This window comes from Melospiza georgiana, chromosome 14, assembly GCF_028018845.1.
Source record: "Melospiza georgiana isolate bMelGeo1 chromosome 14, bMelGeo1.pri, whole genome shotgun sequence".
NCBI lineage: Eukaryota > Metazoa > Chordata > Aves > Passeriformes > Passerellidae > Melospiza > Melospiza georgiana.
The window spans coordinates 20,581,103-20,593,574 of record NC_080443.1 but is presented as its reverse complement, the minus strand read 5'-3'; the positions used below and the strand labels follow the sequence as shown (position 1 = coordinate 20,593,574).

Below are 12,472 nucleotides of genomic sequence, written 5' to 3'. Positions count from 1 at the left end.
CTGCGCGCCTGCGCCCGCACTGCGCCTGCGCGCCCGCCCCGCGCCGGGCCCGCCCACTCACACCGCGCGCAGCCATTGGCTGATGCTAAGCAGGCCACGCCCCCTGCGCGCCGCGACCTCCGTGGCGCTCCGGGCGTGAAATGTGTCCCGGGGCGGGGAACGGGGACACGGGAACCGGAACACGGGAACCGGGCACGGGTGGGTACCGGCGCACAGGCTGGGCTGGGCCCGCGGCTGGGAGCGCTCGGGAGTGGAGAGCGCGGTGTTCCCACGGTGCCGTGCGGGGTCACGGGTGGGCACAGCCCGGGGAGAGGAGGGATGGCGGTGGGAGATGCGCACGCCGAAACGGAGCGCCCCGATCCCCCCACGGCCCGCAGCACCCTTACCCCGCTCCCCCGCGCACTCAGGAGCAGCCACGCGGCCCCAGGGCAGCCCAGCGGGTTTATTATGGAGGGGACGTACAGAACAGCCATGCCAGCCCAGGGCACCGGGCACCCCGGCACAGCCAGGGCTTGGCACAGAAGCGGGGAAGGAACGCGGGGGCTGCGGGTGTCCCACGGCAGGATCCGTCCCCCAGGAGCCGCCCCGCAGCAGGATCCGTCCTCCCGAGGGCTGCCGGGTGTCCCACGGCAGGATCCGTCCCCTCGGGGCTGGCGGCGGGGACACGAGGGCATGGCAGGGACAGCGGGAGCGGCTCCTTTTGCCCCTTGGTCCATAACGTATATAAATATAGAAGCTGTGTGTATCCATCCTATGTATATATGTACATCGGGGGGCTCTGCCGGCCGGGGTGACCGGCACCCCCGCGGCCGCCGTCACCGGGGCTCCCGGCCCTCGCTCCCTTCACGGGAGCCACGCGTCGCTGTAGAGGGAGCGCGCCTTGGCGTGGCGCCGGTTCGCGGCGCTGGCGTGGAGCACGGCCACGCTGCGGCGGCTGGAGCTCACCACGTCCGTCACGAAGCCGGCGCAGTCCGAGCAGACGTCGCGCAGGACCGAGCCCTGGGCGTAGATGTGCGGGAATTCCTCCTCCACCCGGCGCCAGCACGGCCCCGAGAGCGAGCTGCGGCACAGGGCACCCGTCAGCCCCCGCAGGAGGAGCGGGACGAGGAGGAGAAAGAGGAGGGATGGGGAGGAAGGCTCGGGGACTCACTGGAAGGGCTCCCTCCGGCGCAGCGGCGGCGCCTTGGGCAGCAGCGAGCCCGGCAGGCTCTCGAAGCCCAGCGCGTAGACGGGGATGTGAGCCAGCTTCTTGGAAGGCATCTTCATCTGCGGGACGGGACAGCGACAGGGATAAGGGCACAGAGGGGTGGGGATGGCTCAGAGATAGGTACAGTGACAAGGCGGGACAGCAGTGGAGTGGGATGGGGCAGGAACAGGCAGAGGATGGGGCGGGACAGGGACACAGTGGCACTGCCCAGAGCCCGTCCCTTACCTTGAGACTGCAAGAGCTACACACAGACCTGGGGACACAGAGAGAGGTGGGTGAGAGGGCCCATTGTGGGGACCCTGCTGCTGCCCTCCCAGCCCCGTGACACGGCACAGCATGGCACAGTTTGGCACAGCATGGCACAGTTCAGCGCTCACCGCTTGCAGAAGAAACATGACGTGGGCCAGGAGAAGAGAGGAAACTTGGCCCTGCAGCAGCAGCAGACCTGTGGGCAGAGCAGGGTGAGCTGGGGGTGGGTGGGGATGCATGACCCCCAATCCCTCCAGCCCCCATCCCCATTCCCACCTTCCCCCTCCGCAGGCTGCTGTACAGCTCCTTGCTCTGCAGGAACTTCTCCATCTCAGCCTTGACCAGCACCCTGCGCACGTTGATCATCTCCTCCACAGTCAGGGCCAGGCTCTCCACAGGGTGGCTGAACTCCTGTGGGACAGGGTGGGGTGTCACACTGCACTGTGGCACAGGGCACCGTCCAGAGCACTCCCATCCCTGGGCAGAGCATCCCTGACACAGGCAGAGTATCTCTGGCACAAGGACCCCCCAGCCACCATGTGTCCTCGTGCCAGGCTGCCCTGTGCCCACGGTCATGCCTGCCTGGTGTCCCCAGCCCCAGTGCTGCCTGCTGGTGTCCCCAGAACCCACCAGCCAGAGGTGCTTGGAGCTGCTGGCAGGGGCAGCGCTGGATCCATCCTCTGGCCTCTCCTCCACAGCTCCAAGGGCAGCTCGGGGCCTGGCTGGGCCATCTGGCAGCGAGTGGCAGCTGGCAGGGACAGAGCCTGCAGGAGGGACAGTGAGGCTGTGTCAAGGACTTGTTGCCCGGTGCCACCACCGCTGCCTGGCATGGCACAGACCCCTGGAGACAGGGACACGGGGACCCTCGGCAGTACCTGAGCGGGGCCGGGGCTCGGGCTGCAGCGGCTCTGGGTCCCGGGGCACAGCCTGGTCCCCCCCCAGCTGGCTCTGCAGCTGTGCCAGGTCCTGCTCCGAGAAGGAGCGATCGCGCTTCAGCGGCACCTCCGTGGCTGGAGAGTCCTCGTCCTGCAGGACCGTGGGCACCGTGTCACCAAGGGCACCCCGGCGCCCCCCGTGTGTGCCCACCTCTGCAGCTCTCCCTTGCCTCAGAGAGGTTCATCTCCTCCATCTCGGCCAGGGTGGGTGCCTTGAGCAGGACGCGCGGCCGCGGGCGGGCGGGGACGGCGCTGGCCGGGCACAGGGACAGCTCGAGGCAGGAGCTGGAGCTCAGGCGGCCGGCGCAGGCGTGGGGGATGCAGGGCAGGGAGCTGTACCCTGCGGAGAGATGGGCTCAGCGCAGCGGGCATGGCACACAGGTGGCACAGCACAGCGGGCAGGGGACGCCGGTACCTTTCTGCTCCACGGGCCGCAGCTTCCGCTCCTGCCTGATCTCCTCCAGGATCTTCTCATGGAGCGTCCTCTGCTTCTGGGGCAGCGGCCGCAGCCGCCGCTCTGAGGCCTGTGCCGTGCACAGATGGGACCTCAGGCGTGGCTGTGCCTCAGGGATGGCACCCATGGGACCCGCCAACACTGTCATGCCAGGGAGGTGGCCCGGTGCTGGCACTCACCTGCTTCAGGGGGGGCCGGGAGCGGATGAAGTCCAGGATGAGCTCGTGGGCATCTTTCTTCACGCGGGGGGGGATGTCTCCGTCCACCTGGGGAGGGCAGGGGGTCAGTGCCAGGCTGGAGAGGGGCAGGATGGAGGGTGAGGGGCTGGCATGGTGGCCACACTCACCATGACCTTGCGGAGTTTGTAGTTGCGGGCACGGATGTCCTGCATGAGCATCTCGAAGGGCGTGAGCTGGTACTCGGTGGGCAGAGGGTTGAACTGCTTCTCCTGCACCTTCTTCAGCTTCACACCGTGCCGCAGCTCCCGCATCAGCTGCACCCACAGCCGGGCCTGGGACACACGGACGCAGGGTCGGGACACACGGACAGGGGGTCAGCACCCCCCAGGACACACCGACATAGGGTCAGCACCCCCCTGTGCCCAACATCCCCTCGTGCCCAGCGCGGCCCCGTGCCCAGCCACGCTGCCCTACCCAGTCTGTGTTGCGCAGGTTGCCCAGCTCCGCCGCCGGCCGCTCCTCCTCTTCCTCATCCTCCTTCAGCTTCTGCAGCAGCTGTTGAGGCACAAGACGCTGTCACCTTGTGCCGGCGGCACTGAAGGTCCAGCCAGGGCTGCGCCATGGGGTGCAGCACTGAGGTGCGCCCCGACTCCTGATTGCAGCCAGCACGGCAGGCTGGGAGAGGCTGCGCGGCCGAACGGCGGCGGCCCCGGCTGGACGGGCAGAGCGGGCACTGCAGCCTCGCCAGCCCTTTGTCACTGCCGGCGGTTTCCTGGGCAGGGCCGCGGTGCCAGCGGGCACCAGGCTCACCTCCTTGGCGTCGCGGATCTTGGCGAGGAAGGCCATGAGCTCCACGGTCTCGGCGAAGAGCGCTCGGCACACGGCCTGGTAATGCGCCGGGGCGCCCGCGGGGTCGGCCAGGCGGGCGGCGCAGCAGCGCATGGCCTGCCCGAAGGTGCGCACGGAGCGGGGCTGCCCCTCGGCGCCCTCCTCCTCCTCCTCCTGCCCCCCATAGCCCTCGTCGGCCGTGGCGCAGCCGCTGTCCTCGGAGTCGCTGTTGGTCATCAGGTCGATGAGCTGCTCCAGGCGCGGGCTCAGCTCCCGCTCCTCGTTCTCGTCCAGCCCCCAGTCCAGCGCCCGGTACACGGCAAAGCCCAGCGACTGCACCATCTGCGGGGACAGCAGCGGCGGGGACGGCAGGCGCGCTGGCACAGCTGTCCCGGCCCCTCCTCGGTGCCGCGAGCCCCGGGTGAGGAGGGCAGGCCGTGCCCTGGCCGTGCCCAGCTCACCCCGGGCCGGGATGGCACACGGGCCGGGTCACCGGCCCCCACGTACGTACCTGGGCTTCGGCAGAGGGCGTCAGCAGCGCGGGCACGTCTGGGGAGGAGGGCAGAGTCACCGCACGGCCCCGTGCTGAGCATCCCACCCCGCACCACCCCGGGATGCGGTACCCACCCGCCCCACCCTGAGCTGCTCACACCACCCTGCTCCTCCCTCCTTCCCCGGCTCATCCCGGGCCGTCCTGGTCCCAGGGCACGGCTCCAAGGGACAGTGGGCACTGCACACTGAGCCCTGCTATTGACAGGCTGGCACAGCCTCCCAAAGGGCACGTTGAGGGGGCACAGGCTCCCACGTACCCCTCATGGCGAGGGCTGGAGGGAGCTGAGAGCTCTGTGTGCCTGTGCACCCCCGTGGGATGTGGGCACTGGCAGTGTGGGCAGCAGGAGTGTGGGCAGCAGCAGTACAGGCATGGCAGAGTGGGGTCTGGCAGGCACAGCTGGAGCATAGCACACACAGGGAGCCCAGGACACGATGTGGGCAGCTTGAGCCCTCCTGGCAGCCGCAGGGAAAGGAGCACAAGTGGCCTCTGCAGTGTCCCCAGGGCTCCCGGCTCTGCCTCCTTCAGCATTAGCTCTGCATTGAGCTGATCAATGCGGCAGCCACCAGGATGTGCCAGTCGTGTGCCAGCCAGGAATGGACAGGAAAGGCAGCACGAGTGGTGCCCTGCCATGGTACCACAAACAAACCCATGAAAAACCATGTCCTGGACTGTGCCCGGCTCCCACTGCAGTGCCAGCCCCTGGGATGCCACCCAGTGAGTCCCAGCAGCTCCTGCCCGTCCCTGGGACACAGCTGAGGGGGGATTCCCATAGGATGGGGGGCTGGAGCGGTTCCAGGGGGTGCTGCTGGCTCACCCAGCCCCGATCCAGCCCCGTGCCCTGGCAGAGCTGCAAAGCCATGTGCCAGGCTGGTGCCATGCCTGCAGTGGCACCCAGGGGCACCCGGAGCCCTCCCGGCCTCAGGCTTCACTGTGAAGGCTTCACTGCTTCATCCCTGGGGAGGTGGCTCAGGTTGGCACAGAAGCACAAAGTGGCACAGTGGCACTGGCAGGTGGCACTGGCAGGTGACACCAGCTCCAGCCCTGAGGTGGCTCAGGGCAGGGCGTGGGCCACCCCCGTGCAGGACCAGCGCAGCCGGTGTTGCCACGCCGTGCCACGGGCACGTGCCCTGCCTGTGCGTGTCCCTGTCCTGGGCACGGAGCCACCTGATGCTCCCCGGTGTCTGCCCAGCCCCCGGCACCGAGGGCACACGGTGACCCCGCAGTGTCCCTGCCCGGCGTGGGCGAGGCCACGCAGCCACCCCACGGCACCGGGAGCCATCCCCGCTGGCCCTGCCGCGGGGTGCACCGCTGCCCGTGCTCCCGGTGCTCCCGTGCCCCCCGGTGTCAGTGCTGGCAGCCGGCCCGGTGCCACCCGGAACCGCCACAGCCACACCTGGCAGCGCAGCCACCTGCGGGAGGGCAAAGGTGGGGACGGGGCTGTCCCCGTGCCACTCCCGGGGCCCGGAATGGGGACAAGGTCCCTGCGGTGCCCGTGGGGGTGCCCGTGTGTCCGCCCATCTGTCCTTGCCGTGTGTCCTGCAGCCCCACGGTGGGTGCCAGGGCCACGCCAGCACCCACACCTGGCTCCAGCCTCCCTGGGTCACCCAGTGCCAGTGCCCTTGTTGGTGCCGGTGCCGGGGCAGTGCCACCCCAGTCTGACAGCAGTGCCCACCCCCTCCCCCGGGGTACTCTTGCACCGGTACCGGCAGTGCTGCTGTCAGTCCCCTTGCCGGGACCGGGGGCTCACCCCCATCCCTGCCGGTGCCACCGTCCTGCTCCCCGGTGCCGGGACCGGCCCTTTTCCCTTTTCCCTGGATTCACAGCCTCTCCGGTGCGCCCCTGCGCTGCTCCCTGCTGCCGGTGCCTCGATGCCTGACCCCTCTCCGGTGCCACTCCTGCCCATCCGCCGCTCCGGTACCGGCTCTTCCCCGCCGGGGCCTCTGCGGGTGCCCCCCCGCTGCCGGTACCCCCTGGCCCTCCGCGTCCCCGGCGCCGGTGCAGCCCCCCCTGCCGGTGCCGGTAAATCCCGGTGCCGGTAAGTCCCCGGTCCCCGCTCTTTGTGCTGGTAAGTCCCGGTGCCCCGCGTCCCGGTGCCGAGAAATCCCGGTGCCGGTAAGCACCGTGGGCTGCTCCCGGTGCCAGCAAGCCCCGGTGCGGGTAAATCCCAGCGCCTCGCTCCTTGCAGCAGCGAGCCCCGGGGCCGGTAAGTGCCGATATCCCGGATCCCGGTGCTGCTTGGCTCTGGTGCCGGTAAGCCTTGGTGCCCCCGTGCCGGTAAGTCCTCGTTCCCCGTTCCTTGTGCTGCTAAGCTCCGGAGCAGGAAAGCCCCGGTGCCGGATCCCAGTGCCGGTAATCTCCGGTGCCCTGCTCCCGGTGCCTCGCTTTCGGTGCCGGTAAGCCCCGGTGCCCCGCTCCCAGCGTCGGTAAGCTCCGCTAAGCCCCGGTGCCAGTACGTCCCGGTGTCCCGGGTGTCGGTGCCGGTAAGCCCCGCTAAACCTCGGTAAACCCCGGCGCTCCGCCGTGCCGATAATTCCTAGTGCCGCCAAACCCGGGTGCCCCGCTCCCGCTGCCCGTAAGCCCCGGTGCCCCCGGTAAGCCCCAGCAAGTCCCGCTGCCCGTAAGCCCCGGTAAGCCCCGGTAAGCCCCGGTAAGCCCCGGTAAGCCCCGCTAGGCGGTGCCGTCCCGTCCCCCCCGCGCGGGCGCCGCCCGCTCCCGCCCCCCCCGGCGGCGGCGGCCCTCACCGTGCGGCGGGGCGGGCAGGCGGAGGGAGCCGTCGGCGCGGAGGCGGATGTCGGCGGTGCGGAGCGGCGCGGGGGCCACGGGGGCGGCGGCGGCGGCGCGGCAGCCCTGGAAGCAGAGCGCCCAGGCCTGCTCCTCGTTCAGCGGCTGCTCGTAGCACTTCAGCACCTCCTCCAGGGACAGCTCCCGCGGCGGCCCCGCGCCCGCCCGCGCCATCGCCCCATCCCGCACCGCCGAGCGCGGGCGGGGCGCGCCGGGCGGGGGACACGGGGCGGGGCCACGCGGGGCCACGCCCACCGGGACACGCCCACACCGAGCCCATCCGCGCCGCTGGGAGCGGCGGGGGCGGGGCCACCGAGGGAGGGGCGGGGCGGTGAGAGAGACCACGCCCCCCGCACCGGCACCGGCACCGGCACCGGCACCGGCACCGGGCCCGCCGCAGGCGCCCGCCGGGAGGGGCTGCGGCTCGCCGGGGGCACCGGGCGGTTCGGGATGGTCCGTGCAGTAACGGTGCGGTACGGCGGGGCACAGCACGGCACGGCGCGGCGCGGTGAGCTCGGTACGGGCTGGCACGGCACGGTGTGGCAGGGTGTGGAGCGGAACGTTACAGCACGGCTCGGTACGGTGTGACACGGCTCGGTATTGTTTGGCACAGCTTGGCACAGAATGGGGTGGAGCAGCAGAGTGTGGCGTGGTACGGTGTGGTATGGCTCAGAATGGCACGGCTCGGCTCGGCATGGCTCGCAGGGCACATCAGAGCGCAGTGCCATGGCACAGTATAGCTCAGAATAGTATAGAACAGCTCGGTACCGGTGGCATGGCTTGGCATGGCATGGTATGGTACAGCACAGCCCAGCACGGTGTGGCACAGCCCAGCACAGTGTGGCATGGCCAAGCACGGCCCAGCACGGTGTGGCACGGCCCAGCACAGCTCGGCCCGCCCAGGCTGCAGGCTGGGAGCAGGGCAGGGTTGCACTGGGTTAGCCGGGTGCACAGGGCAGGGTTCAGGGCACACAGCTGGGCACAGGGCACAGCCGTGCATTGCGGGTGTGTGACAGGGGCAGTGCCAGCGTGGGCACAGAGCAGTGCTGGGTGACACCCGAGGGACACGAGGCCCCCAGAGGAGCAGGGTGGCCCTGGAGGGTGGCCCTGGTGCGGGGCTCAGCCCCAGCCTGGCCCCTGCCCCATGGAGCCCATGTGCCACGTGTGGGGCAGCACACACAGGGACACGATGGCACCAGGGTCACCTGGGGACACTCCAGCAGGAATCAGGGCAGGAGCACAGGGTGGCACAGGATACCAATGCCCACGGGCACTCCTGCCATGAGGAACCTGCCTTGTGGGGTTGGGGGAGCCCTGGGGCATGGCTGGGATGAGGAGCTGGCACAGGGAAAGGGTCAGGCTGGGACAGGAACACTTCCTGGAGGGAAGGAGCAGAGCTCCAGATGCCAGAGCGTGGTTTGGGCATGGCCAGGAGCAGCAGGAGCTGGGTGAGGGTGCCAGGATGAGCCGGAGTCTCTAGGGAGACAATATCCCACGGGAATATGGTGTGGGGTGGCATCCCACAGCCACTGGGAATGTCTGACAGGAGAGCAGGACCAGCTTTGGGCACACGGGCAGGGCAGGATGGTCCTGACAGAGCAGAAAGGACAACCAGTGCATGGGAAAGGTCAGAGGGAGCAAATGAACACTCTCCTCATGATGAGCCTCCCATTTCCATGATGGAAGGAGAATAAAGCCCTGGCTCAGCTCCATTAACCGATGAGCATAAACTGGGATCAATCCCAGAGCCGTGCTGGCAGGGCTGGGACAGGGACAGAGCTGGCACACGGCTGCTCTCCTGTCCCCCACGGCCAAAGAGCAGCTCCAGGAGAGCCTGGGATGGAGCAGAACAGCCCTTCCCAGGGAACATGGACAGTGCCAGCTCCATCTGTGGGGCAGAAACTGGGGTAATGGAGCTGGGATGGTGGGAAACACAGCCCTGCGTGGGTTTGAGAGAGGGGAGAAGGGATTTAGGTGTTCCAAGGTGCCCGTGCCTCTCTGGGAGTGCTCAAATGCACCTTGGGCAGGTGGGACGTGCTGCAGGAGTTGGAGCACGGTGCCAGTGGCATCTCCAGCTGGATCCACGTGGGATCCTGCCCAGCTGCAGCCCCTGGCACCAACATCTGGCTCTGGATGGAATCACAGAATCACAGATTCACAGAATCACGGAATGATGAGGTTGGAAGAGACCTCTAAGATCATCAAGCCCAACTCATGCCCTCACACCTCAACTAGACCGTAGCACCCAGTGCCATGTCCAGTCTTTCTTTAAACACATCCAGAGACGGTGATTCCACCACCTCCCTGCGAAGAGCATTCCAGCGCTTTGTTATTCCTTTGGTGAAAAATTTCTTCCTCATATCCAACCTATCCCTCCCCTGATGTAGCTGGAGACTGTGTCCTCTGGTTCTATCAGAGACCGACCCCACCAGTCGGCAGCCTCCCTTCAGAAGGGGTAGAGAGCAATAAGGTCCCCCCTGAGAGAGCAATAAGTTCACCCCTGAGCCTCCTTTTCTCCAGGCTGAGCACCCCCAGCTCCCTCAGTGGTTCCTCACAGGGTTTGTGTTCCCAGCCCCTCTCTCGTTGTCCCCTCTGGATGTGCTGAAGCATCTCCACATCCTTCCCAAACCGAGGGCCAGAACTGGACACGGTGAGAGGTTTGGACGCCCGGTTTACCCGGAACCAGCCCTTCGGAGCCGAGAACAAAGCCGTGCCGAGCCGTGCCAGCTTTCCAGCGCCTCCGGCCACAGCCGGGGCGGCACCGTCGGGGACGGGAGCGGGAGGACGTGCGGCGTTTGAAGGAAAAGCCGCCCTGCAGGATTCATGGGAGGGCATTTGCATGATAAAGCGCGGAGCCCTTTGCTTTGGGTAAATCTGTAATTAATACTGAATCGCTGTGTAATTAAAAGCTACCGGCATGGAAAACGCAAACGGAAGCCAAGCGTGTGTGTGTGGATGAGGGAAATAGAATTAAAAGCCAAAAGAAATAGGGGGAAAGGAAAGATGAAGTGTTTGGGAAATGGTGTCAGAGCGCTCTGGGAGGGTTGGAATTTCTGGCTCTGCAGTGTGGAAGTGGGGTAAGGTGGGGAGCTGGGATGGAGAGCAGACAGAGCCCTTCCCCTGCCGCCTGCAGCAGGGCTGTGCCCCTGTTTGTCGTGGGTAATCCATTCCTGTTCCCTCGTGGGTAATCCATTCCTCAGCTCTCATATGCACAAAAAATTCCTCACAAGGCACAGGAGCCGGGGATGAGCGTGCAGAGCACCTGTGGGGTGGATGTGCCTCTCCTGCTTTCCCTGCTGCTGCAATAAACTGGGAACATGGAAGGAGGGAGCATTGTACTGGGCAGTTTGTTCCTGCTGGGTGCTGTCCTTGGATGCGGCCAGAGGTTGAGGAGGACACTCTGAGAGAGACCCTGAGGACATTTGTGACCACTCTAGAGGCATTTTAAACACCTTTGGGGACCTCGGGGACACCATGAGGATCTTAAGGTCAACTTTGAAGACTCCCTGAAGGCATTGCAAGGACCTTGGTGACGCTGGGAATGAACTCTGGGAGCACTCTGGAATGCCAAGCTCCCACTCAGATGCCTGCTGGGACCAGTCGTGATGAGGGATCCCAAAACCTGGGGCTGCCACAAGCTTGCAGATGGCACTGAGGGTTAGGGTGGCTCGGGAATGTGGCCTGGCCAGGGTTCCCAGGCCCGGTGGCACCCCATGGCACTGTCCGTGCTGGATCTGCTGGCACTGCTGGGAAGTTCTCCCTGCTCCTGGCATCATGTGCTGCTGACTCACACCCAGCACTGCAATAAACCATCCCCGGCCAGCCCAGCAGGAGCTGCTTCCTGGTGCTGGACACACCCCGGGGACTTCATCTTTCCATCGGGAATCACCTCTGCTGCTCCAAGCCATGGTGGCCAACAGCAGCGGCTCATCGTCAGGAGGGATCAGATCAGAGGGGAAAATCCCTCTGGGAATTCTGCTCTGCTCCCTGTGACACTTCGTGGCCATCCAGGACCTAAAGAGATCTGAGGAAAACCAGGAGAGGGGTTTTGGACAAGGCATGGAGTGCCAGGACAAGGGGAATGGCTTCCACTGCCAGAGGGCAGGGATGGATGGATACTGGGGAGGAATTCCTGGCTGTGAAGGTGGGCAGGCCCTGGCACAGGTGCCCAGAGCAGCTGGGGCTGCCCCTGGATCCCTGGCAGTGCCCAAGGCCAGGCTGGACAGGGCTGGGAGCACCTGGGACAGCGGGAGATGTCCCTGCCATGGCAGGGGTGGCGCTGGATGTGTTTAAGGTCCTTTCCAGCACAAACCATTCCCTTCAATCCAAACCATTCCGCAATTCTATTATTTATTCTCCCAGCAACGCCGGTGATTCATCTCTTGGGGAATTCCAGCCGCTCCTGTCCCCTTCCCTGGCTGGGATCAGGGTCAGCAGCATCCTCACGGCTCAGAACCGGCAGGATCGGAGCTCCCCACCGTGTCCCACACATTCCGAGCTCACAGCCGCTGCGCAGCGGGTCCCCTCACCGTGCCCCACACCCTGCACAGCCGGTGCGGAGCGGGTCCCCTCACCGTGCCCGTGCCCCGTGTTTCCCCCGCCCTCCGTGCCCCGCTCCCGCCGCTGCCGCCGCCCTTCCCAACATGGCCGCGCCCACCTCAGCCACCACAGAGCAGGCGGCAGGGGGCGGGACCACGCCGCGCTTCCAGCCAATGGGCAGAGGCGGCAGGGTGGGCGCGGCACGGCCTCTGATCCCTTCCAGCCAATGGGCAGAGGCAGCGGGGTGGGCGCGGCACGGCCTCTGCTCCCTTCCAGCCAATGGGCAGAGGCAGCGGGGTGGGCGCGGCACGGCCTCTGCTCCCTTCCAGCCAATGGGCAGAGGCAGCGGGGTGGGCGCGGCACGGCCTCTGCTCCCTTCCAGCCAATGGGCTCGGCGGGCCCGGCCGGCGGCAGCCAATGGCGGCGCGGGCTGGCGCGGCGGGAAGCGGCGGCCGCGATGGCGGGCGCGGGCGGGAGGAGCTGGCGGGACCTGCTCGGTACGTGAGGGCCGGGGCGGGCCCGGGGCGAGCTCCGAGCCGGGCGCTCCCCGCGGGGACAGCGGAGGGGATCGGCGGGAGGCGTGAATGTCCCCCCTCTGCCTTCGTACACCCCTTCTGTACCGGCACACACCCCTCCCTCTGCCCACGTGTCCCGCTCCGTGCACCCCCCTCTGCTTTCCTCAAAGCCGCCGTGCCCCGGGACACAGCACCTTGTACATCCCCCAGTCCCTGCCCTCATGGCCCCCAT

General features: G+C 67.3%; 2 protein-coding genes across 3 annotated transcripts in view; one reads left to right on the top strand and one right to left on the bottom strand.

Annotated features, from left to right (window-relative positions):
* Positions 1-422: 422 nt before the first annotated feature.
* SPIRE2 (spire type actin nucleation factor 2) lies at positions 423-7,372 on the bottom strand. Of its 2 annotated transcripts, none has more exons than XM_058034034.1 (15): positions 7,147-7,372; positions 4,364-4,401; positions 3,835-4,194; positions 3,499-3,579; positions 3,192-3,356; positions 3,025-3,111; positions 2,807-2,915; positions 2,562-2,731; positions 2,332-2,482; positions 2,087-2,220; positions 1,733-1,867; positions 1,585-1,652; positions 1,433-1,460; positions 1,151-1,266; positions 423-1,060 (listed from the first exon to the last, which is right to left on the bottom strand). In XM_058034034.1, the coding sequence occupies exons 1-15, from the start codon at positions 7,358-7,360 to the stop codon at positions 844-846; spliced, it is 2,073 nt and encodes a 690-aa protein (XP_057890017.1). In that variant the 5' UTR covers positions 7,361-7,372; the 3' UTR covers positions 423-843. The 2 variants fall into 2 exon arrangements, with proteins under 2 accessions (XP_057890017.1, XP_057890018.1); XM_058034035.1 differs by lacking the exon at positions 7,147-7,372 and adding an exon at positions 6,153-6,280.
* A 4,810-nt stretch (positions 7,373-12,182) lies between these two features.
* Positions 12,183-12,472, top strand: part of FANCA (FA complementation group A) — a 319,775-nt gene continuing 319,485 nt past the window's right edge. The window contains exon 1 of the mRNA XM_058034414.1: positions 12,183-12,222. Within this exon, the coding sequence (XP_057890397.1) occupies positions 12,183-12,222 (40 nt within the window). The remainder of the gene's footprint in view (positions 12,223-12,472) is intronic.